Raw genomic sequence first — 25,805 nt, forward strand, 5'->3', positions numbered from 1 at the left:
ATCTCCTCCTGTACCAATCAGATCTGATTTGACGGTACACACACACACACACACACACACACACACACACACACACACACAAATAATAATTCAATAAAAATGAGTAAAAAAAAGATCTATAAAGAAAGGGGAAAGATCCAGTGTGTGAAAAACATGTATATGATGTTTATGAACTTTGTAAGTAAACCAGTATTAAAAAAATAATAAAGACAACGAGGGACTTAAAAAAAATCTATAAAGAAAACATCAGTAACTTCCACTCTGAATTAACAGCTTGCTTAATAGCTTTTGTGGTCCTATCACGATGCTACTAACTTGGTGTGTTCCCATCATGCCTTTCTTCACAACCACACTAACACAAACGTACATATGTATGTATTAACACACACACACACACACACACACACACAGTCACCTGTTGTTGGTTTATGGATTGATAGTTACCTATTTCACTGTTTGCGTGGTTGAAGGATTTTATTATTTGTTTGCTGTTGCTTTTTATCATCCTATTTTGAATCCTACCCTTTTCCCTATCACTTGCTCATCTTTCTTAACTAGACTTCCATACCTTTTTGGACAAAAAGATGCTGTTTTAGCTCTTACTTTTTATAAGCCCCCCCCCGCCCCAGTATCTGCTATCTCAGAAGCCTGTGGCAATCCGGTGGACTCCCCACGCTGTTCGTTACAGAACAGGACTGCTCCCCACAATTTCCTTGGCTACAATCTTCACAGAAGCCCACTGCCCAGCTTTTCTTCTGAAGCAATGCTGGGTGTGTTCAAACCAGCGACCTCTCGGTTACTAGTCAAGTGAGCACTGCTTGTGACCCAGGGATCTTTGAAAATAGGACTCTTCCACGTGCACCCAGAAAGAGCCTGGCCTATCTTCTCACAGTGGGCTTGAAGCACGTGCCCTGCCCACATTCTCTGTACTGGCACCACTCACTAGCTAAGTCGTCAGGGGTTGCATGTCTATGCAATGGGAGCCTGACGTATATTTCCCAGGCTTTATTTTTAACTTTTCTAGGACTTTTGGCATTAAGGTGCTTCTTGAAAAGAAAATGTAATTGTGTCTGATTGTTAATCTAACCTGAAATGCTTTGTGTTTAATCAATTTACATTTTCATCATAAATGTTTGACGTTACTTCTTCTGTCTTGTTGTGCATTTTCTATGTATCAAACATAATGGCTCTTTTCTCCCCTCTACCTCATCTTTGCTCTACAGTCCATTTTTCATCATTTTTCCTCCTCGATACTTGGATATTGTTGTTGTTATTGTATAGAATATATCTATTTTCATTTTTACCAGGGAGATTTACTTCTATTCTTAAGATTAGAATTTCCCCCCAGAAGCCTATTTTCACACTCATCCACTCTTCACCGCTGACTCAGAACTGACTCACAGCTGACTGACCCTCCAGCAGTTTTGCGAGGTTGTAAATCGCACTGGGAGGAGACAGCCTCTCTTCCTCTTGAGGAGTTCCTGGTGAATTAGAACCGCCAGACAGGCACAACTCGGCGCGTGCACTACTGCTTTCTAATTACACGCCTTGGTGCTGCAGTGGGTTAAGTGTTGGTCTAGTTACCTGAGGTCGGCCGCTCGGGTCCATCAGCCACTTCTCAGAAGAAAAGATGAGGTGGTCTCTGTCTCCAAAGATTTACAGCCTCAGAAAACCAGTGGTCACTCTGAGGTGGAAATGACTCAACAGCTGGGGGCTTAATATGGCACACACGTAAAACAGCCACTTCTTTCACATGTATACGAGGCACTGGTTAACTTGAATCCCTCCAAACCCATGTTATTTCTTTATATTAAAGGCATGTACTAGTCAGATGGATTAAGCTGAGCTTTTAAAAATTTAGGACCTATTGTTTTGGGTGAGATGCTTCCTAGCTCTTATGCAAATATCTTAGTTCTTTTGCTTTCTTCTATTAATATACATATGTGCTCACATAACCCTTAGATACTAGCCACTTCCCTTCAAAAGGGCGGTCAACATTTTCTAGCATTGAATTTTGTGGAGATAGCTAAGGCATCAGAGCTCTTTTTTTAGAAAGGAAAGATTTCACTATTTGCTCTGGATATTTTTTTTTTCTATTTCTTCACATAATCATGACATTCAAAAGCTTCGTCAGGACATTCCTGTGGCAATCTCTTTTTAAGGTTATGCAAGATAGCAACTGAGTTTTTTTTAATTTGCAGACCTGGGTCTTTCTTTAGCTTAGGAAAGTTTTCTATGATTATATCGCTTAAAGAGAATGTCTTCCATTCTATTTGTTCTAAAATTTTTTTGTTCTAAAATTATTTGTTGCAGAAACCTCAGGTTTTTTTATCATATGTCTATGCATATATGTATGTATTTCTTCTTTTTAAATTTTTCCTATCTTTTCAATATTTTACTTCAATTTTTAAGTTCCTTTCTACTGCTTCTTACCTCTTGCCACTCCTTTTAAACTTCTGTTCCTGCCTTTTCTCATTAATCATGTAAACTCATCCCAGTTGGGATTCGTTGAGAGTACTTCTTCTTTCAGTCTCTAATGTAGAGTCTTGTGTTTCAGTTTCAGTTTAGTGATGGAAATATTGCCAGTCTCATCAATGGTTTTATGGGATTAGCTCTCTGTCCTGAGGCCCCTCTGTGTAGATGTGCAGGCATTAAACTGGGTTCAGAGGGTAGTGGATGCACGCTGGGGGAGTTGGAGGACCGGGGACAGATGCTGGGGGGCTTGGTCTTTCCTGTTGGGAGTTTGAACTCTGCAAAGGACAAGTGAAACCATAAAACTCTCTCCTCTGGTAGTTACTCCATACGAAGGACCAGTGACAAGGGCCAGTTCTTCCGAGTAACCAAACAGGGGGACATCTACAATGAGAAAGAAGTGGACAGAGAAATCTACTCATGGTACAACCTGACGGTGGAGGCCAAAGAGCTGGATTCTCGGGGTGAGTGGCCCCTATCTGCCAGGGGACCTGGTCTCTTCTCCTCATTCTTGGCAAAACTCACCTCATCTGTCATTCTGGTTTCCCAACACTTCCTTAGAGGTGCTACAAGCACCTGCAGAAGCACTTGGCCTTGAACCAACACTATCTACATCACCTGAGACCTTGTTGGGAGGTCCCACCCGCAGAGTTTGCTAGGCAAACTGTAGTTAGAGAGGCGCTGTGGTTAAAACAGGCTGCCCAGATGACCCTGTGATGACAGTCACCTAAGGCAGGAAGGTGACAGCTCCTTCAGGGAGGTTCTGGTCTGAGATGCGGCTAAGCCATTTAGCAAGTACCCTTGATATCAATGATCAGGGGTGTTTGCTTAATGCTGCCTTGAGGCAGGGGGAAAAGGAAAACTATTTGCACAAGTTAGCAGTGAATTAAAAATCTGACATTGTTAGGTCTTCCAGAAACTGCATCTTCCGCTAGAGGGAAAGGAAGTCTGGTGGCGTACTGTGTTATGTGTTGGGCTGGTAACAGAAAGGTTGCTGGTTCAAATCCAGTGGAGCTACAGAAGAAAGATGGGTGGTTACGTTTCATAAACAATTTAGTCTTAAAAACATTTTTTTTGGGGAAAAAAAGGGGTCGGGCTTACTGGTTTGATAGAGGCTGGTAAAATACCTGAGTCTATGGCTCTTCGTTGCCCTTTGAACTCGGAACAAAACCTCTATAGCTTAACTTTTTTTATAGACAAGCCTATAAGATGATCAGTAACACCAGAAAGTCCCTCCCTCCTTAAGATAACCAATCACAGAAGGGTGAGAGCACAACATGTGCCCAATGACAGAGCCCAAGAGGAGGAAGAGGTTAGGCTGAAAGACTAATGGAAGTAAGAACAATAGTGAGGAAGAGGGGAAAGTGATGTTATAAGGAGGACAATCGCCTCACGCTGATTTACTGCCTCTGAAAACCTGCTGGAAGGTCAGTCATGGGTCAGTTCCCACTCGATGGCCTATAACAACAACAACAACAACGTTACACAACTATATGTACAACAGTATGCATGGTTGAATGGAAAATCAATTTGCTATAAAGACCTCTAAAATCACAAAAAGACGAAATAAGAAATATCTAATAAGAAAATAAAAATACATTCATAGCCTCAAAAACCCAATGGAAGGTCACCATTGACTCTACTGCAGCTGTCTTGAGTTTTGTTTTCTTTAAGAGAGAAGGTCAAGTACTGGGGCATGGCATCCTTCCCAACATTAGAAAACCCGAAGTACCCTTTGCAATAAGCTCTAATATTCCCACTTTACTTAGAAGACCATTGAGACGCAGGGAAGAGGTGACTGAGCCCCCACTGGTGCTGCCCTGGGGAGCCCCCACCCCTGCTGGGCCGCCCTGACTCGCTGCCCCCAGCATGGCAGCCACGCCCAACATCCAGGGCCTCCCACTGTTTTCCAGATCAGACCCTTTTATGCCCACTGCACCTTATGCATAGAGGTTTTGTTTTAGCTTTAAAAGTAACAAACGTTTATCTTAGAAAATGAAGGTGAGGTGGAGGGGCGGGAATAGTGAAGAATATCCCCCTCATAAACCCAATGTTAGCACTTCCGTGCATATTTTCTGGTCTTTCTATAGATATTTTAACATAAGTGAGGTCATAATATTTGCATAAAATACCTATCATGAATGATTTACTTTATTCCATAGTATTACAGTGTCTTCAAAAGACTATTTTTAGGTGAGCTCTGGTGGCCTAGTGGCAAGAAGCTGCACTGCAATCCCAGAGGTGCGCTGTTCAAATCCACCAGATGCTCTGCTGGAGAAGGAGGGACAATCTCCTCCTGTACCAGTCAGATCTGATTTGATGGTACACACAACACACACAACACACACACACGACTTTTTTTTTAGTTATACTTGAAAATGTCTTCATATGGATGCTATAAATGACAACACAAGTGTTTCACAGGCCTAAACCCCAGGTCTGGATCACTGAGCCTCAAGCCCCCCAACCACCGTCCCCTTTTCCCTGCCTGCAGCTGGTCATGCAGATTTCAGCCATCGACAAGGACATCACACCTCCAGGTGTGAAGTTCAGATTCTCCCTTGGCATAGAGGACATACTCCATTCTTTCAAATGAGTAGACTTTGTTAACTCAACGTCACATGAGTTGTTTGATTCTGATCTCTCTTACAAGGATCCTGTCCACACCGGGCCAATGCTAGCTGGGTCCACTGTGCTGATGTGTCTTATTCTCTGCAGGAAACCCCACGGGCAAGGAATCCATCGTGCAGGTCTACATTGAAATCCTGGATGAGAATGACAACGCCCCAGAGTTTGCCCAGCCCTATGATCCCAAAGTGTGTGAGAACGCCGCCTCCGGCCAGGTGAGTGACAGGTGGGAGGACGAGGGCCAGCACCCTGCAGCAGCCTGCGGGGCAGACTCACCCTCAGCCCCAGTCAGCTGGGTTTCCACGGTGCACTTCATGTAACCTACACAACAGCCGTGAGAGAAGGTAGCGTTACCCCCACTTTACAGAAGGAGAAAGTAAGGCTTAGAGAATATTTATGGAGAGTGAAAAGTAGAAAGTAGTAAAAAGAATGGCCCTTAGGTAAGTGTTTCACAGTTAGGCCTAAACCCCAGGTCTGGATCACTGAACCTCAAGCTGCCCAGCCACCACTGATTGTCCCCTTTTCCCTGCCTGCAGCTGGTCATGCAGATTTCAGCAATCGACAAGGACATCACACCTCCAGGTGTGAAGTTCAGATTCTCCCTGGGCGTCGAGGACAGCAACTTCACCCTCACAGACAATCACAGTGCGTATCCAAACATCTGGGGGCTCAGCAGGGTCAGGGCTGGGGCTGTTTCCGGTTCACCGACCAGGCTGACAAGCTGGGAGCAGGCCCTGGCTAGGATTTACAAGTCACGGATTATTTCAGACAACTCCTGCCACTGTCGTCACTACTTTATGCTAACGCTGGATTAGAACCAACAACCTTGGCCACATTACCATGTCCTCACTGGCCGGCCAGTCCCCATGAGATGCACAATCAGCAAGGAACAGAGAACAGATACAGTGACCTGGGAGGCAGCACAGTTCACGCACCAGGCGTGGGACTCCATCCCACACACAGTGCTTCATCCAAACTGCCAACTGCTCAATGACAAGGACGTCTGCAGTCACGCCCAGCGCCAAGGCTAAAAATGGAAAGTCTTAAATGCCCAGGATACACCCTAGTTTGTTTTAATTCAGCTACAATGATTACTTACCACCTGGTGGCCCCTGAACAGGATCTGACCCTCCAATCACAGCCCAGTGATTCCTATGATGTCATTAGTGGCCAATCAGCACCCTGGGTCAGTATGCCTTCACTAGAGAGATGCTGTTTAGTTGATTTAATTCCAGACAGAGGTGGGAAGGCTTCTGGGTTTGCACTGGCAGCAGCACCCTTAGAGAAAGAGAATATCTATTTCCTCGCACAAGGTGGAAACATTTTTGTCTTTCCTAGCAAAACTGTAGTTGATGAGGATTGCTGTACTGAAAGGAGTAGGTGCCACCTTTGAGGAAGGATTGGGGGGACAAGGTCCCCGAGAGTTCTGGGCCTGGCTAGGGAGCTCATGCCAGTTCTCTGTGACAGACCAAAAAGGTCAAGACCCATCCTTGCGCCAACCCACAGGGAATGAGTTCACGATGTGGTGATAATAATAGAGCAGTTAAGCTACATTTTAGCAGAATGACAAGTCACCCCCTCTCCAATGTCTACCTCACTCCCTCTCAGAGTAGGTTTTAGAGAAGGGTAGAATGCTTAAGTGCCATCCTACGGACAGCTCATGTATGGCCAGAGTGAGCTACATCCAGTCTCACCTAAGTCTTGAGTGCCCTGCATGTCCAAAACTCCAGTTTCACCCAGAGAGTGCCAGAGGCTATGTCGTCTACTTTCAGGTATCTCAGACATCTCTATTGCTGTCAAACTGGAATCAACCCGTTTGTGACCCTCCAGTGGATTTTCCAAGGCTGTTAATTCAGGAGCAAGATGCCCAGCTTTCTTCATTTGAACAGCTAGTAGATTCAAACCACCTGCCTTTGGGTTGCCAGTGCAACTCCTTATCCCCTAGGCCACTAGAGCTTTAATTGAAAAGCCTGTAAAAGGGGCTCCTTTGTTTTCTGCCTGGCTTCTGGGGACGATAACTTCATGTGATTAGGTGAATCCTCGAGCAGAGATTCCTTGGATCCACCCCCTTCTGACCCCGGGTGTTAGAACTCCCCCCTCCCAAAGCTCACTGCCATCAAGTGGGTTCTAACTCACAGTCTTTCCATTGGGTTGTTGTTAAGTACAATCACGTGAGTGACTCATAGCAACATGTGAACAATGGATCTGAACCCTGTCCTTCCTGTGCCATCCTGACCATCTCTGACAAATGCGAGCCCACTGTTACTGTCACTCCATCTCATTGAGGGTCTTCCCCTCCTTTCCTGACCCTCTACCTTTCCAAGCATGATTTATTTCAAATGAGTGGCCCTCCTAACAACATGGCCAAAGAATGTGAGAGTTTCACCATCCTTGCCCCCAAGGAGCACCCTGCCTGCACCTTTTCCAAGACATATTTTTGGCAGTCTAGTAGATATTCAGCACTCTTCTCCAGGATCACAACTCAAAGGCATTGGTTCTTCTAGCATTCTAATCCATTGGGTTAGGAAACTATAAATTGTGGACTGTCTGGCCCTCAGCCTAGCCCAGAGACCCTGCCTCTAAGTGTGTGCATGTCTGGGGGAGGTCAGGTAAGGATCTGATAATCATGTTTAAGTAACTTCTTTATTAGACACAAATTGGAGCTAGGACAAGAAAGGGGGTGGCAACATCTTGGCTAAAGCATATTCCCTCTGCCAGCCTGCTGGGAGAGCTTCAATTACGTATGTAACCATTCTTGAAGCACCCCAGGAGGCATCGCAGTTGTTTCTACTGTGGTAAAATGCTCTTCTAATGATGGATTTTTTCAGGGAGAGCAGAAATACCTTAGAAGCTAGCCCAATACTAAAAGAAATTTTTGAAACTTAATTTTTCTTCCAGTTGTTTCTGAAGCTTGCAACAGTACAAATAATAGGTGAGTCAAAAGAGAAAGGCCTCTTAGTTCGAGTAAGGTTAGGTAAAAAGAGTCAGGCTTATCAGGTACCCAGAAAGCAAGGATTTTACCTTTTGGCCAGTATTCTTAAAGGCTGTGTGGAAACAGCGGGTGCAAGGAGCAGAGAAACGGGGCATAAACGGATACAATCAGGGAGGGCTCCCTGGAGGAGGAGTTATGCTTTGACAAGACCGGGCGGGTATTCCCCGCAGAGCCTGACTGTGGCTTTGGTGTTTCCAGACAACACAGCCAACATCATCGTCAAGTACGGGCAGTTTGATCGCGAGCGTGCCAAGGTCCACAACCTGCCTGTGATCATCTCGGACAACGGGTGGCCCAGCCTCACGAGCACCAACATGTTGGCCGTGGAGGTGTGCAAGTGTAACGAGTACGGAGAGTTCACTTACTGTGAGGAGGTGGCAGCCCAGGCGGGAGTCAGCATCCAGGCGCTGGTGGCCATCTTCCTCTGCATCCTCACCATCCTCGGTCAGTGGAGGGCACGGCGGCGAGGGGACACGGAAAGGGCTTCCCAGGGAGGAGAAACAGCCAGGGGTCCAGTGTGCTGTGGCCTCCAGGGGCTCTGCAGCCCTGGGCTGGTGCCCCACGCGGAGCATGCAGGGTACAGGGATGTGGGCGCCACGTCTGTCAACTGGGTGCCTCTGTTCCAGGAGGCGGGTGACTCATCCCAAAGGTTCTGTGTCATCAGATCATGGAGGTGTGGCTGGGAGTCTAGGCTGGCACAGGGCGCAGGTGGGTCTCTGGGTTGGAGAGCCCCGTGTTGACACCTCCCTGCTCTGCTCCTGCAGTGATCACCCTGCTCATCTTCCTGCGCCGGCGGCTGCAGAAGCAGGCGCGTGCCCACGGCAAGAGCGTGCCCGAGATCCACGAGCAGCTGGTCAGCTACGACGAGGAGGGCGGTGGCGAGATGGACACCACCAGCTACGACGTGTCGGTGCTCAACTCCGCGCGCCGCGGCGCCGGGGCCCCTCGCTCGCCCGAGGCGCGGCCGCCGCTCTACGCGCAGGTGCAGAAGCAGGCGCGGCGCGGGCCCGGCATGCACCGCGCGCCGGGAGAGATGGCGGCGGTGATCGAGGAGAAGAAGGACGAGGCCGACCGCGATGGCGCCGGGCCACCCTACGACACGCTGCACATCTATGGCTTCGAGGGCTCCGAGTCCATCGCCGAGTCGCTCAGCACCCTGAGCACCGACTCCTCCAGCTCCGACGTCGATTACGACTTCCTCAACGACTGGGGCCCCCGGTTCAAGATGCTGGCGGAGCTGTACGGCTCAGACCCCCGGGAGGTGCTGTATTAGGGCGCCTGGTCTCCCGGGCTGGGGGACCGGCTTGGCCAGCTGGACGCCAGACACTGAGCCCTGGGAGAGTTGCACTGACTCCAGGTCCAGCACCCCTGCCACATGGTTTCCAAGCTCCTCCTGGGTGGCGGTGGTCAGGTCCCTGAAGCATCCAGACGTGTTGCAGTCATCGCTGCCCTCCGCATGCTGGAAAAGCTGGGCTCCTGCCCTCAGTGGGCTCGGAGAGCCCCACCATGGGTCCAAACCAGGGATCTTCTTTGGCTTCTTTAAGGCTGCAAAGCAGAACAGCTTGGGCGCAGTAACGATGACCCCAGAGTGCCCTGCTCTCATCTCCCATGAGGCCAGTACAGTCCTGGGGCCCATCTGCTTGGGAACAGATGCCTAGACCCCCTGATCTAAGGACTTTCCGCAGCCCAGGTCCCCTGGAGACTGGGAGGGCCTAGCATTTGCTCCCCAGAAGTGCCGGGCCTGCCCAGGGAGGGAAAGAGACCACGTGGCGCCTTCTGACCTCCAGTCCTGAGATGACCTCGCCGCCACTGCTGTACTGAGCGCTGAAACAAATTCAGGGAAATGTCTTGTAGAGCTTTGAAACAACTGTGAATCTATCCTGGAGGGGGACAGTGGAGACTCAAGTGGGACAGGATGAGGGCTACCTCCATGCCTGCCCATCTGGAGAGTGCCTAGATTAGCTGGGCCCCCTTTGGACCCTCAGCAACACCCTTTTAGTTTTGCCTGTGAGGTGGGGGAGATGTTCCCCAAGCCCATGACCTCTCGCCATCTTTGCCTCTTCCAGGCTCCTTCTCGCTCTCTCTCTCTCTCTCTCTCCTCTCCCCCCCTCCCCACTCTCTCTGTCTCCTCTCTCTCCTGATTACCTCTACCATTGCTCTCTCCCTATCACCAGCTCTCTGCCTCCTACAGCCCCTTTTACCCCTCTCTGTCTGTGCCTCTAGGTCCCTGACTCTCTTTTTCTCTGTGTCTCCTCATCTCTTAACTTGGGGCACCCAGGATGTGGTCCACAGCAACTCTGGCCAGAGCTGCAGGCCAAGCCGTCTGCCTTGGCACCTTTTTGTGGCACATCTCAGGGAGCCTCCGCAGGACCCATCACCTGGGCCCCACAAGCTGCAGAAGGTATGGCCTTCCTGCCCTGTTGAAGCTCTCCAGGCATCTGCGCACATCTTGCTTTCAACCATGGAACGTTCATCCCTCTGCAAACATGCCTTAGGTGAGTGGTGTCAATCCACGGAGAGAGGTCAGGGGAGAGAATGACCAAGGTTCCTGCTCTGGGCAGGGCCCCACACCCACTCAGGCACCTCACACTCCAGGGGTTCATAGAGCACACTGACTTTTTTTTAACCAGTAACTAGTTTTTTTGTAATGTTGTTTGTTTTGTTTTATTTTATTTACTAATAATACTTACAAATTTCTAGTTCTCACAAACATAGAATAAGTAGATTTTTGCATCATAAACGGGTTGCTATTCAGGTGAGCAATTTAAGTTCTGATTTTTTTTAGTTTGTTAAATAACTCCCTATAACCTTGTATTTCCTTTTGTAGTAGTTGCAGTTATAGAGAATGACTGTATTGGCCACACCGGTGTGTGAAGTACTGTATGTTTTTTATACCTAAATAAAGATCTTGAAATTCTTCCACTTCCGGGTCATTAAACTGAAGGACCACAGAGCCGAAGCACATGTGGACTCGGCGCGGTCACTACCATTGTCAGAGGAAGGAAGGGGGGATGTTTCATTACAGTAAAAGGAGGTAGAGTAGGAAGTCAGGAGAGACATTTCCCCCTCTTCTCCCATGCCCCATGCCGTCGCCCCAACCTCTGCTGTGCACAGCAGGCAGGACCTCTGGAAGCTGGGACCACAGCCTCACTTCTGTTTGCCAGATGAAGAGCCAGCAGGGTGAGTTGCATGAGAAACGAGGAGAAAAATCAGTCTCCGGTTTGCTGGTGGACAGCCGTGGTTGACTGGCTGGCACCTCACAGATGCCTGGGAGTCCTGCTGGGAACAGTTCATAAAGTAAGGCAGCACCTTCGAGCCACACCCAGGTCTTGAACTGAGAAACGGAGGCATGAAGCCTATTTCAGCAAGGTCTCTCTCTGTTCCTTGAGCTTTGGACCTGAGGATCCCCAGAGAAACACCAGAACTCTGAAATATTGCTTCCTGGAGCTCTTAATTTGTTTCAATTCCACTCTTTGTTCTTATTTCCCTTTTAATTACGATTATTTACCCACTGGGGCCCTGGTAGCCCAGTGGTTAAGCTTGACTGCTAATTGAAAGGTAGGCCGTCCCTCAGGAAAAAGATCTGTCAGTTTTAGCCCATAAAGATTTACAGCCTTGGAAATCCCATGAGACAGTTTTACTCTGTCCTACTGGGTGGATATGAGTCAGAACGCCTCAGTAGCCAATGTTGTTGTTACATGCCGTTGAGTCACCTGTGACTCATAGCGATCCTGTGTACAACAGCCCTGAACCCTGCTCTGTCCTGGGCTAATCTTAGTGTCTCTGATACGCCTATCCCCATTACTGCAGTGATGGAATCAATCCATCTCTTTGAGGGTCTTCCTCTCCTGCGCTGTCCCTTCACCCTCCCAGGCATAATGTCTCTCTCCAAGATCTGATCCTACCTTACAACATGTCCAAAGTATGTCATACGGAGCTTCAGAATCCTTGCCTCCAAGGAGCAGCCTGGCTTCACCTTTTCCAGGACGAACTTGTTTGTTCTCCTAGCAGTCCATGGTACGTTTAATACTTTTCTCCAGCACCAAGGCTCAAAGGCATCAACTCTCCTTCTATCATCCCTTGTCATTGTCTAGCTTTCTGATGCATAGCAAGTAATTGCAAAGACCATGGCTTGTATCAGGTGTACCTTGGCCTCCAGACTGACATCATTGCTCCTCAGTTCCTTGGAGAGGTTTCTGACAGCAGACTTTGCAATGCAGTTCGTCTTTTAATTTACTGGCTGCTGGTACCAATGTTTGATTGTAGAGCCAAGCAAACTGAAGCTGTCAACAAACTCAATCTTTTCATCATATCATGATGCTGTCAATTGGCCCAGTGGTGATCATCTTTGTTTTCTTGACATTGAGCTTCAATCCATATTGAAAGCTGCAGTTCTTGACCCTCTGCAGCAAGCGCTTCAGGTCCTCCTCAGTTTCAGCAAGCAGGGTTGTGTCATCTGCGTAATGCAGATTGTTGATGAGTCTACCTCCAATCCTGATGCCACACTTCTCCTCATAGATTCCAGCTTCCTGGAATAATTTGTTCCACATGTAGATTGAAGATATGGAGCTAGGACCCATCCTTGAAGCACATCCTTCCCAATTTTGAACCATGCAGTGTTTCCTAGCTCTGTTTTGATGACTGCCTCTTGATTCAAGTATAGGTTTCACATTAGCATAATCAAGTATTCTGGGATTCCCATTCTTTTCAGAGTCAGCCACAGTTTATTGTGATCCACACAGTCAAATGCCTTTGCATAGGCAATGAAATACAGATAGATATTCCTCTGGTACTCTCTGCTTTCAGCCAAGATCATCTGACATTAACTATACTATCCCTAATGCCACAGCCTCTTCTAAACCCAGCCTGCACTTTAGGCAGTTCTCTGTTGATATGCTTTCCAGTCATTTTTGGATAATCTTCAGCAGAATCTTTCCTGCATGAGATATCAATGATGTTGTTGTTGTTGTTGTTGTTACACTGTTCGAAAATTTCCAAACTGTGTAAGATCACCTTCCTTTGGAATGGGAACAAATACAGATCTCTTCCAGTCAGTAGGCCAGGTGGTTGTCCTCCAGATTTCTTGGCACAACTTGGTGAGTACATCCAGGGAGGCATCTATTTGTTAAAATATGTAAATCGGTATGCCATCAATTCCTGGGGCCTTGTTTTTTGCCAATTTTTCAGAGCAGCTTGAACTTCCTCCTTCATCACCACAGGCTCTTGCTCATATGTTGTTTCATGAAATTCTTGTGTCCACCAATTCTTTTTGGTTCAAAGACTCTGTATACTCTTCCCATCTTCTTTCAATGCTTCCTTGGACATTTAATATTCTGTCCAAAGCATCTGTAAGTATTTTACCTCGAGGTTTGAATTTGTACTTCAGTTCCTTCAGCTTAAGAAATGCCAAACCGACAGGTCAGGCCGGCGGGAGAAGACCCTCTCGATTCTCTCAAGGCCGTTGTGTACTGAGCCTCTCTTTGATGGCAGCTACATAGCCAACTTTAGAATCCAGACAGCTTTTGGAGACACATTTAGTTATCCAGGAGGTTGTTGCCGTTGTTATGCCCTATCGAGTAGAGTATGACGCATAGAGACCCTATGAACAACACAAATGAACCCTGTCCTGTCCTGTGACATCCTCCTCATCCTTTCCGACACTCTTGAGCCCACTGCTGTAGTTGCTGTGTCAGTCCATTCTGTTAGGGGTAGCCAGGAAGATGGCTCCGTGTTTCTCTGTTCTCCCAGCAGTGAGCCAACACCCGCTTTCTGTTCTAGGAGAGGAAAGACCATGTGGGGTGGGTGTGTACACTCAGTCTCTGCCCTGAGGTGTGCATTTTAGTTTCTTGCATGATGTCATATGTGGCAGCTACAGCTAGGATGCTGAGGGGAGCAGTTTTAGAGGGATTTCACGCTGTTCCACTGTTTGGAGAAATAAGACACTGGCCGCCTCTGGCCCTAGATTCTGAGTAAGAACCCCTAGGGCTTCTCCCTGTCTTTTGTGCACATGAAGCTCAGAGAGGTTCTGATTGGGTAACCCCCAGAGAGGGATAGGCATCAGTTTGAGCTTCACCTGGTCGAATGGCTCCTGGCATGCAGGTGTCCCCTCTTAAGGTTCTTTATCTTTCCCTCAAAGTGTTTCATACAGGCTTTTGCTTGGAGCCCGGAGCCTGGAGCCCAGATATGGCAGAAGCCCACTACCATCCCTAGAATCCTTGGAGCTGCTTCGTACGGAGCCACTTGCCCGATAGCTTCCCTCCAGCGCTGGAGGAACCTCCTTTGTCCTTGGGAAATTTGGAATCCTAGATATTTGGGTTTAATTTTTCAACACCTGGTGTCCACAGTGGACTACGTGGTTTAGGGACAGGATCGTGTTTTAGTCTGAATCGTCCTTTGTGTTGCTTGTTTAAAGATGCCATCCACACATGGTCACATCACTCCATCCCTTATCTTGGGAATCTTTATGTCCTTTGCTAATATGTCACCACAAATGGTAGGTGGCTCTTTAAACCCTTGGGCTACTATTTGCTAATGTAGATGTCACGTTGTCCCCCTCTCTAAATCAGTCCATCCAAAGGCAAACAGAGGCTGGGGGGGGTCAACATACACTGCAAGGAGGCAGAGAGCATCCTTCAAGTCCCGTCCTGGGAACCAAGCACCCTCACCAGGGTTTATTAGCAGAGTATAGAGATCGGCAGTAACTGGGTAAATTGACCCTTTGGCTGATCTTACATGCTGTACAAACAGATATTCTCTTGCTCAGGGTTTTAAGACTCACAGGATGAGGGTAATTGTAGGAGATCAGTATGGTTTTAAGAAGTCTTATTTCCTGATACCAGAGGTTTAAGGGAGCAACACCTTCCAGTGCTTCTCAACTTAGGGGCTATTGTTTCTGATTCCTCATGGAGAGGGGACTTAGAGTTTTAGAGTGTTGCAGACAGATTCTGTGGACCTGGCTCGCTGGCCTCTAGGATGTCCACAGGAAGGAATCTATCTCTCACTGTACGTGCAGAGGGATGCCACCAGGGGTCACTGTTTCCTTTTGTAACAAGCTTCCTGGAATACCTAGCAGTTAGGTGCCATCTGGTTGAGGAAGACCTTATGAAGATACCTTGTCTTATCCTGTGCCACCCACGTCAGCTCTGCCATGCGCAACCCGGGGCTGCAGGCACTGTGTCACTCTACCTCATTGAAGGTATTTTTCTCCTTGGATGACCTTCTGCTTTTCCAAGCATGATGTCCTTTTTCCAAGGACTGGTCTCTCCTGGTAACGTATCCAGAGTATGTGAGATGGTTTCACTTTCTTTGCTTCTAAGGGGCACCTCGATTGCACTTCCCCCAAGATAAATGTATTTGCTCTTTTTGCTATTGTTTTTGTTGTTAGGTACCATGAAGTCAACTATGTTGTTATGTGCTGTCCAGTTGACAACGACTCATAGCAAACCTGTGAACAACGGCTCTGAACCGTGGCGTGAGCCAACCTTACTGTTTCTGATACACTCCATCCCATTATCACAGTACTGTGTCAGTCCATCTCATCCAGGGTCTTCCTCTCTTGCATGGACCCTCAGTCTTCTAAGTATGTTTTCCTTCTCCAAAGACTGGTCCCTCCTGGTAACAAGCCCAAACTATATGAGGCAGAGCTTCAAAATCCTTGCCTCCAAGGAGAAGACCACGGCCTGGACCAGGAGCACCTAGCTCTCTAGACTGATGTCATTGCTCTTTTGCACTCTGGAGAGGTCCTTGACAGTAGATTTTCCCAATGCAAAGTGTCTTTTGATTTCCTGACAGTTGGTGCCAAGGGTATTGACTATGGATCCGAGCAAGATGAAATAATTAACAACTTCAGTCTTTTCTTTTATCAAGGTGCTGCCTATTGGCATGGTGGTGAGGATCTTTGCTTTCTTGATGTTGAGGTGCAATCCATAGTGAAGGCTGCAGTCCTTGACCTTCTGCAGCAAACATTTCAAATCCTCCTCAGTTTCAGTGAGCATAGCTGTGTCATCTACATAATGCAGGTTGTTGATGAGTCTTCCTCCATTCCTGATGCCACATTCTTCCTCATAAAGTTCAGCCTCCTGAATGCTCTGTTCAGCACATAGATTGAAAAGGTATGAAGAAAAGACACATCCCTGATGAACTCCTTTCTTGGTTTTGAACCATGCAGGGTTCCCTTACTCTGTTCAGACAACAGCTTCCTGGTCTAGGTCTGGGTTCTGGGATGGGCACAATCAAGTGTTCTGGGATTCCCATTCTTCTCAATGTTAGCTACAATCTGTTGTGATCTACATGGTCAAATGCCTTTGCATAGTTGAGAAAACACAAATAGATCTCCTTCTGGTACTCTAGGGAGGCCTGTGAGCAGTCCCCAGACGCGTGCTGGGGAGCCGGGCTGGGAAGCTCATGTTGTTGTCGTCGTTGTGTGCTGTGGAGTCAGAAACGACCCATAGCTCACCCTCCAGAAGGTTAATCGCACAGGAGGAGATTGCCCATCTTAGTAGTAGCTGGTGGATTTGAACCTCGGGCCTTCAGAGTTGCAGTGCAGCTTCATACCACTAGGCCACCAGAGCTCCCTAGAGGCCCTGTAAGAACAGATCAGAACTTGGCCCTTGCCATTGTTTCCATTATGCTCCTGTTCATTGTTGTAGTCAACCCCCATCAATCCATCTTGTCTTCCTCTCTCACGGACGCTCCACCATCCACAGCATGGCTTCCTCTCTCTCCTCAAGGACCGGGTCCTCTTGAAAATATGCCCAGAGTAAGTGAGGTGAAGTTTGACCTCCTTGCCCCTAAGGAGCGCTGTGGGTACATTCCCTTTAAATGGGTTTGTCCTGAACCAGTCCACGGGATGGTCCCTTCTCTTCACCGACACCCGAGTTCAGAGGCATCACTTTTTCTTGTCATTCTTAGTCATTGTCCAACTTTCAGATGAATAGGAAGCAACAGAAAAGACCATGACCGTCAATCGTTTCCTAATTTTAATTTAGCTCAGGATGTTGTGAAAGGCTGTTTGTGTTAGTTTTCTATCGTTCTATTAGTTGCAAAAGAGAGTCTTTTCCCCCCCTTAAGGTAGCTTAAAATGAATTTCAAATCATTACGGAGCATTTGAAAAACTATTTTCTTAGGGTTCTGTTTTTTGTCACGGTAAATGTGGCAGAGATGAGTCCATCCAGGTGAGAGGGCTGAGATTTTTCGTGGGGTTCTGGCCCCTGTGCCCACTCTGTGTCCCCACTGTAGCAACTGAGCTGTGTGGAAACAGCGAGTGTGGCCCCTCTGGCTTCCAGCTTCATCCCTGGACCTTGCTCCACAGCACAATAGCTGCAGGTGGACGACTTACCCCCTTCCAGGCCAGCATATTCCCTTGTGGTCAGTGCCCTGGTTTCAGTCCCCCTTGTCCACACAGGGAGCCAATTCGGGTGTGGGGACCTTGTGATCAGGGCTCACTGTGGGCCATTCAGCAGGGACAGATCTTCTGTAAAGCCCAGGGCCAGGCATCCATCATGGCTCTTGCTCAAAACACACTCGCCTCAGTCAGTGGAGGGAGTTTTGTTTTGTTTTGTTTTTTTAATACCCACAGGATGTTGGTGTATTTCGAAAAGAACAAGCCCTCGTAGTTGCGATGGGCCTCGCTGAGGTGGAACAGCTCATTTTATATACGTCTGCCTCTGAGATACTATTTACCTCGTTAAAAAGGATCGCATGACCTCATGGGGCCCAGGCTACACCGGGTGGGAGGGGTGAGGGGCCCCGAAGACTTAGGGGGTGGGCTGCAAAGACTTGAAGAGTCTGCTCTGAAGGGGACCCTGACTGGCTTCGGGGATGACCTGCTCTGCAGAGGTCTGGGATAGGGGCCTGTTTTACACCTTTGGTCCTGCAGAGGGAGGAGCTGCACCCCTCAGAGGTGCCTGAGGTAGTTTTAATGCACAGGTCTTTGTTTTCTGAACACACCATCCACCCGGCCATTCCTAGAGAATGGATTTCTGTTTAACGTGAGGCTAGGGAAATGGCTCTTGTTTATAAAATGTGCGTGCGTACACACACACACACAGCTTTGAATTACAGAATCACCCTGGAGGCAAGGGTGAGGTAAGGAGAAGCTTATTTGTAGAAACATACTTCCTGTTTCTCGGCCTGTGGGGCAGATACCCCCCAAAAGGAGGAGCGAGTTCCAGGAGATGAGAGATGGGTGCAAACCTCTCTCCTTTTCTCCATCTTCCATCCTAGGAGGGCGGCCTGGGTCCCTGTGCCCAGCACTTTCCCGAGCGCAGACATTCTTGGGTGAAGCAGCTCCCTCAGCCGCCCCCAGCCCTCTCAGTGGTGTTCTTGTTGAGCCCTGCGGGGTGGGTTGTGGCTCCTGTGACAGCAGAATGCCCCTCAGCGCTCTCGGCTGTAAACTGTGTTTCTCTAATCCACCTGGTCTTTCCTCCTAGAATCCTTCGGTGGGTTTGAAGATCCAGAGGAGTAGGGCGCCCTCAGCCTTCCTTTTCTAACATCCTGGGCTGTCTACCTCACACCACCCCAAACGCCCTGCCTTTGAGTTAATTCTGAATCACAGTTACCCTCTCAATTTTCTGAGGCTCTGAATCCTTAAAGGAGGAAACTGCCCGTCTTTCTTCCTAAGAGAAGCTGGTAGAGCAGAACTTCTGACCTTCTGGTTAGCTTCCGGACACCTTACCAACTGCACCAGCACCGCCCCGTCATGTTGCACTCGATCCTTGAGTGGGCAGGGCTCCCCGACCCACCTCTCCATCCTCTGCCCACATCCCAGGGTGCCTCTCAATAATAGGATGATGACAGGCCAGACAGGAGGACTGACATGTAGAAGATGCGCCTTGGTCTGCTGAGGTGCGGTGAGGTCACAGCGAAATCCACTTCCTAAACAACATGTCTCTGGAAACTCTATGAACTTTGATGGATGTCGATAGTTGTAGGGGGGCTTCAGGCCTTTTGTTCATAGGGTCGCAATGAGTGGCGCTCGACTCGAAGGCAATCATCAACAACAACCTTTAGGTACCACTATTTGGATACTCTGGATTGCCAAGAAAACAAACAGGTCTGTCTTGGAGAGGGTGAAACCAAGTTTCTCCTTGGAAGCTAGCATTTTGAAGCTCTGTCTCACATACTTCGGACATGTGGCCAGGAGGGACCAGTCCTTGGAGAAGGACATCATGCTCAGAAGAATGGAGGGATAGTGCAGCAGAAGACAACCTCGGAGGAGATGGATTGACACAGTAACTGGGTCAGTGGGAGTAGGTGTGTCCGAATCAGTGAGACTGGCTCAGGACAGGGCCGGCTTCAGAGCTTTGGTAGGCATATAAAAACAGTAACAAATGTGGGTGAAGAAATGAAATCACAAGGATAACGTCCGTCTCTCACGGGGGTGGTGTTCTCATTACCTTGGGGCTTGATGCACGTGGCAGTCGTTTCCGAGCACATGGAGTGAGGTGACCAAGAAGTCTCTGGGTGGTTCAGGGGCGACCTTGCGTCCCCCGAGGAGACGGAGATGCAGCCGCTGCTCCAGAAGCCCGTGGCCGCCAGGGGGCGCTGTGGCCACACGGCCGCCCGCAGGTTTCTCCTGGAACCTGGGAGCTGGCTGAGGCCCTTGCAGTCCCGCTGGCTGTGACCCCTGCCATCTGCACCCCAGATGAGCTTAGCGTTGGCTTTGTGCTAGTATCGATTCCTTCCCCAAAGCCAGTGGCCACAGGCAGGCCATAGTCACCTGCTTCTTGTCGAACATGGGGCCCGGGTAGCAGAGGCTAGGTATATGCCACATGTGACCCGTGCCCTGGGCGCCACTGAGCAGTGTCCGGCCCAGACTCTGCACACAGAGAGGCTTAGAGAGAGGGGGAGAGTGGAGGCTTGTCCTCCGGGCGCAAATCCAAGTGGGGAGCCCAGGACCTGGCACAGACGGTATGACATTCCCGTGTTCCCCAAATAGGAAAAGTCTGGCTGAGGCATTGGGACAAAGGGGAGTGTGTGTGTGGGTGTGTGTGTGTGTGAAGGCATTTCTGCTGATCTGTCACCTCAATCAGCTTCTACTCATCTTAAAATTGGGAGGTGGAAGGTGGTGGTCTAATTTAGACAGGTTACGTAGGCCAACTGGTGGCCTAGTGTTAAAGAGCTGCGCTGCAGTCCCAAAGGCATGTGGTTCAAATCCACCAGCTTCTTGGCAGGAGAAAGATGGGCACTCTCCTCCCATGAGGTTTACTGTCTCTGAAAACCCTCTGGGGGGTCAGCTGTGAGTTGGATCAGACTCAGTGGTGCACAGCAACTACCTGGGCGCTGGAATTGGGGGGAGATTACCCCTGAGACTGCTGCCCTCACCTGGTCACTTATCACTGCTTTGGCCTCTGGTTGCTCTGCAGCCCCAAGGCTTCTCAGCCCTGTTTTGATGGTCCGAGTCTCTAGGACTCAGCTGCCCCTCCAGAGCTGCCTCGTCCGCCTCCCTCCTGCCGCCCTCCTCTTCCTCTCTGCAGCCTTCCCCTCCCTCCTTCCTGCCCTCCCCACTTTTCCTCTCTCCCCTTCTCTCTCTCCCTCTTTCTCTCTCACTGCTGTCCTGCTCCTGTGACTTGAAGGGCTAGTTGGAGGAGTGGGGGTGACATGCGTGTGCATGCACTAGGTGGGGTGTGGGGGCAGGTCCTGGGTTCTGACCTCCTTGAGTCTCTGAGCTCTTCCTGCATGGTGCAGGGGGCGGATCCCCAGCCCATACCCCACCTCTGCAGACCAGCCAGATCTTGTCTCCTGTCTCCACCTGAGGGACTTACATCCTAGAGCCCGAGAAGCTGGGGTGTCATTCAGAATCTGGGAACCACGCAGACCTGGGTTCCCTTTTGACTTGGTTGCTCAGTGGGCTTTCTTGGAAATGTTCTAGAAACATCCACCAATAGAGGCTGCAGGGGGCAGCTGGAAGGGGCTGGGGCCTGGCTGCCCTGGAGAGACAGTGGTTCAGGGACAGCCCGCAGTGCCATGGCCTCACCAGTACCCATGGTCCAGGCACCTTCCCCAGGGATGTCCTTCCCCAGGGCTGGATGGGGGCTCCCTGTGGGCACAGTGGCGGGTGGGTGGGAACACTCAGAGGAGCCTCAGGACCACCAGCCCTTCCTGTGTCTCCCACGTGGTTTGAGAGGAATGTCTGTCAGGCATGGGCATGGGCCTCACCGCCATCTCCTGAGGCCTGGGCTGCACATCTGGATGTGATCTCCTCCAGCTGTGGGCTGGGCCAGCCTGTGGTCAGGACCAGGCCCTCCCCGGGCAGGGAGGGAGGGGTGCTGGCTCTGATGGGGACGCCCACACTGAGTGGAAGGCAGCCCAAGGAGAAGGGAAAGTTGGGGTGGGGGGTGCGGGAGGGAGAAGCACTCCTTTGTGTTCAGCAAATGGAACAACGTGAATGAGGAAATGGTTTTTTACTCTCCGTGGCCGAGTCTTAAGTTAAACCCATCGAAGACCCACCCTTGTTTTTGTTCCAGGATTAGCTAAAGGCCAGAATCAGGATTCCAAAAAAATACATGTAGAGAATTGCTGGTGTCCTGTCCACTCCCCCTAAACTTTTATTTTCATAACTTCAAATGCTCCAGAAATCTGACTTCTCTCGCTCTGGCCTAAGGTACCAGGGTGGGGTCAGGGAGTGGACACTGGCTGGGGGCCCAGGCGAGCAAGGGGAGGGGCTGGAGGGCCTGGGGCGGGGGAGTTGACTGTTCCCTGTTCAGAGGATAGAAGAACCATCCCGTTCTACCCCCTCATTTATAAATGGAGACAACAGCTTTACAGCCCGGAAGGGGTGTGTGTGTGGAATTGGGGAGGGCCTCCTCCAGACTGCCTGCCAGAAATGGGTCTGAGGCACCCTTCCAACACAGAATGTGAAGCCTGTTCTGTGTTGGGGAGCCTGTGGGGCCTTGCTCAGCGTCCTGTGTGAGAGTCTCTTCAGCACTCCCTCCTGCTGTGTGCTGTTGGCTGTCCCCCACCTGAACCCTCATTTCCCCCTGGAAAATACGGTTAACGATAGTGGTGGTCATGACGTTGTTGTTATGAGTCGACTACGACTCATCGTGATCCCATATCTGAACCCTGTCCTGTCTTGTCCTGTCCACAATCTCTGACACACTCAAGCCTATTGCCACAGTCCCCGTGTGTCAGTCAGTCAGGCCTGGTTGAGGGCCTTTCTCTTCTTCACTGGCCTCCCCACCTTTCCAAGCATGGTGTCCCTCTCCAACAGGCCCGAAGTGTGTGAGATGAAGCTTCATCAGCCTTGCCTCTCAGGAGCATTCTGGTTGCACCTTCTCCAAGACAGATCTGTTTGTCACGATACTCATCAATTAGTGAGCATTTACTGTGTGCGCACCCCACAGTCCGACTTCACAGACCCTCCGCTCTGTTAGCAGATGCCCTTACTAGAATGTGTTGCCGAGTGCGGTTAGAACGGGTGAGACCAAGTGGGCGGGGCAAGGCTTAGAGTCTCAGGGTCTCTGCAGCAGGCCCCCTAAAGCCCCCATCCCATCAAGCTCAATCCCTTGTGAGTTCTCTCTATCATGAGACAGGAGGCCCAGGGCAGCTCCCCAGGCTCCATCCAGCTGCTGGCTCTGGACCTGGTACCTGGGGCCCAACCAAAGCCGAATTAGAATGTGTGGTTCCTTCAGAGGGCTGGACGCACCCGTGCTGCCCGGCTGGCCTGGCCAGGCCGGTCCATGAGGCTGACAGGAGGTTTGGAGAGAATCCAGGGCCAGTGCCCAGGACATTTCAGGAGCCAGGATGCTGTCTCCAGCTGGGCTGTCAGAGTTCACACAGTTTCCCTGTGTGGGTGTCGAGCCCCCTCTCCTCCAGCCTGGCCCCACCATGGGCATCATAAATGCCCCAGAGAAGGGAACTGGAGCTGCCAGACTCCTCCCTACCCCAGTCTGAGCTGAGCGGGAGTCTCACGTGTTGTGTGTCGTCCCCACCGAGGTTTGGCATTCATCCATCACAGTCAAGAGATGAGAACTCAAGTGGAGAGGGCTGGGTGACAGTCACTGGGGTGCTGGGGGGCCCTGCATGGACAGCCTGTTGATTCTGGCCCTCTGTTTCACCTGGGAAAATGGCCACGAGGGTTGGCTTTTATGTGGCCCAGCAGGGGTGGTCTTGGAGAGGGAGGGTGGATTCTGGGCCTTGGTGCCAGGTGAGACTGTGACACTTCTGGGGGTGTCCTCAGAGGGAGGTGGGGCCGGACCTCTTTGCCTAGGAGATTGCAGGTCTTTGGTTTTATTTTAGCAGGTGGTTTGAGGCCAAGCAGATCTAAATGGGGCATGAGGCACTGACTGCAGGCCCTGGGCCGGGTTCTGTCCTGGTCCCAGGCTCACCACTTATCCCGCCTATCCATCCCAGCTTAGTTCTAGAACCCCAACCTTTCCTGGTCCCCCAGCCCCCAATATGACTCTCTGTGTCTTCCTTTTTGGCAAGACAGAGCCAGGCATAGGGTCTGGGGACATCATGAGAAAGCCATCCAAGTTCGGCATAAGAAGGGGGTGTCTGGACAAGCTGACCCCAGGCCCAGGGCAACCAATGATCTTTCTCCCACAACAAGGCACTCATTCATCCAGGAACATTTACACTCAAGGACAGTGAGGTGCTCACCCTTCTAGACTTTTCTCCCCCGCCCCCCTTTCTGTCTCTCCTCACCCTCTGTCTTCTGGTTCCATTTATCCAATTGGGCAGCAGCAAAGGCTCAGAGGATAGAAGGGAGAGGACGGGGCATGTCCTCCCTGCACCCTGCTCCCTGCCAGCTGAGGGTGCCCTGGGCCCCGTCAGGTGACTGCAGCTTTCCTGGACCCAGACCTTTCCTCCGCAGCCCCCTCCCCAGGTCTCGGTGATGACTGCTGGCTGTCTTCAGCCCCGGGCGCTCCCTGATCCTTCTACCTGCCCTGGGATGTGATGTAAAGCGGTGCTGTGGCGTGAGTGATGGCCACCTGATACAGATGTCACATCTTACCTTTCAGGATCTCTACATGTGGTCCTGTTTGGAAAAAGGGTCTTTGGTGATTGCGATGGGATCCTCCAAGTTGGTCTGGGTGGGCCCCCAGTCCAGCGACCTGTGCTCCTGAGAAGAGCCAGGAGTGCAGAAAGCCAGGTGCACACACAGCTGCAGAGCTCCACCTAGTGGCGGATCCGAGTATCTGTCCTATGGGTGGGTCCTGGAGCCAGTGCTGCGAGGCAGACAGACAGATGGACCCAGAGGCTGGAACCAGGTGGGAACAGCCCACGTCGGAACTGCAAGTGCCCAGGCCTTTAAAAGCCAGCAAGAGATAGCCAGGAGCAGCTTAAATGACGGACATCACCTAATGACCACAACATGTCTGTCCTCCCCTAGCCTCTGCTGCGCCCACATCCTTTTCTAGAAGGTTCTCTACTTGCATTTTGGGCATCTATTCTGATCTCTCATACTGCGCTCTGTCTTGAGTATTTTGGGCATGTTGTAAGGAGGGCCCCGTCCTTGGAAAAAGTCATCATGATTGGAAGGGTGGAGGGTCAGCAAAGGAAGGGAAGACCCTCAAAGAGACAGACTGACACAGGGACTGCAGCAGTGGGGTCCAGTGTTGCAGTGAGGATGACGGTGGCACAGGATGGGACAGGGTTCAGGTCTGTTGTTCATAGAGTCATCTGCGTCATACTGGATGGCACCCAACAACAACAGCAACAACAACAACAACAACAACAACAACAACAACAACATTCTGATCTATGGGTCAGGCAGGTCTCCTCTCTGTCCACTGCTGTCCAAAGGGGAAGGGTCTTCATCTCTTGTCACAGAGATTAATTTGAAGATCCTGGGCGGACACCCCGACCATGGCGTGGGGACTGGGGTCCTGGGAGTATGGCATTAGTGTCCACAACACTTTTCGTCCTGCACTTGTGAGGTGGGGGTGAAGATGCCCCAGGGCTGGAGAAGAGGGTCCCAGGCCTCAGGGAGCCTGAACCATGGCCAGCGCCAGCGGGGCGCATATAAGACCAGGTGACTGATTCTGCATCTCTTTAAGGTCAGACGCCCGCCCACAACATCAGAGGGAGATCGATGGGTGGGGAGCCTGGATTAGATGGTGTTAAATTGAGGATTTGATCATCTGTCTTTCTGCTGGGAGAGGCCATAGTGGGCTGAGTGGGTTCATCTTCTTGGATAATCAAGCAGGGGAGTCAGTGAAACAGTGTGTACATGTGGAGTGTATGTTGCTGGGGACGTGTGAGTGTGAGTGTGTGTGTGCGCGCGCGCGCGCCGGTGTGAGGCAGCTTGGCTGTGAGTGTGTGCACGTGAGTGTGAAGTGTTGGGACTTTGTGCACGTGCACTTGTAGGTGTGAGTGATTTTGTGTGTAGGGAAGGATTTCTGTGTATGTGTGAGTGCGTTGTGTGTCAACAGGCATATATATGAATGTGCGTGTGGGAGAGTGTGTGTGTGTGTGCAAATGGACATGTGCACGTGTGTGTATGTATGTTTGAATGTACATGTGCATGTATGTGGGCATTAGTGTGTGTATGTGTGTTTGTAGTGTGTGAGGTTGTGTGTGTACGTGTGTATGTATCTGAGTGTATGTCTGTAAAAGAGTGTGTATGTGTGTATGGGGTGTGTGTGTGTGTATGAAGATGTGCTTGTGTGGGGCGAATGTGAGTGTGTGTTTTTTCAGCATGGTTTCTGGACACACAGCGGTGCACAGGGACCACGTGCTATGTGGTCAGAGCTTATGCTTCGTGTCA

The 25,805-nt window shown here is 50.1% G+C and overlaps 1 protein-coding gene across 1 annotated transcript in view; it reads left to right on the forward strand.

The window, feature by feature from the left end:
* LOC102856216 (cadherin-5-like) overlaps nt 1-9,365 on the forward strand; it is a 23,945-nt gene extending 14,580 nt beyond the window's left edge. The window contains exons 7-9 of the mRNA XM_006878717.1: nt 5,634-5,745; nt 8,291-8,536; nt 8,857-9,365. Of these exons, the coding sequence (XP_006878779.1) occupies nt 5,634-5,745; nt 8,291-8,536; nt 8,857-9,365 (867 nt within the window). The remainder of the gene's footprint in view (nt 1-5,633; nt 5,746-8,290; nt 8,537-8,856) is intronic.
* Nucleotides 9,366-25,805: the final 16,440 nt, after the last annotated feature.

Source organism: Elephantulus edwardii, unplaced genomic scaffold, assembly GCF_000299155.1.
Source record: "Elephantulus edwardii isolate Elephantulus edwardi_28Jun2011 unplaced genomic scaffold, EleEdw1.0 scaffold00001, whole genome shotgun sequence".
Classification (NCBI taxonomy): Eukaryota; Metazoa; Chordata; class Mammalia; order Macroscelidea; family Macroscelididae; genus Elephantulus; species Elephantulus edwardii.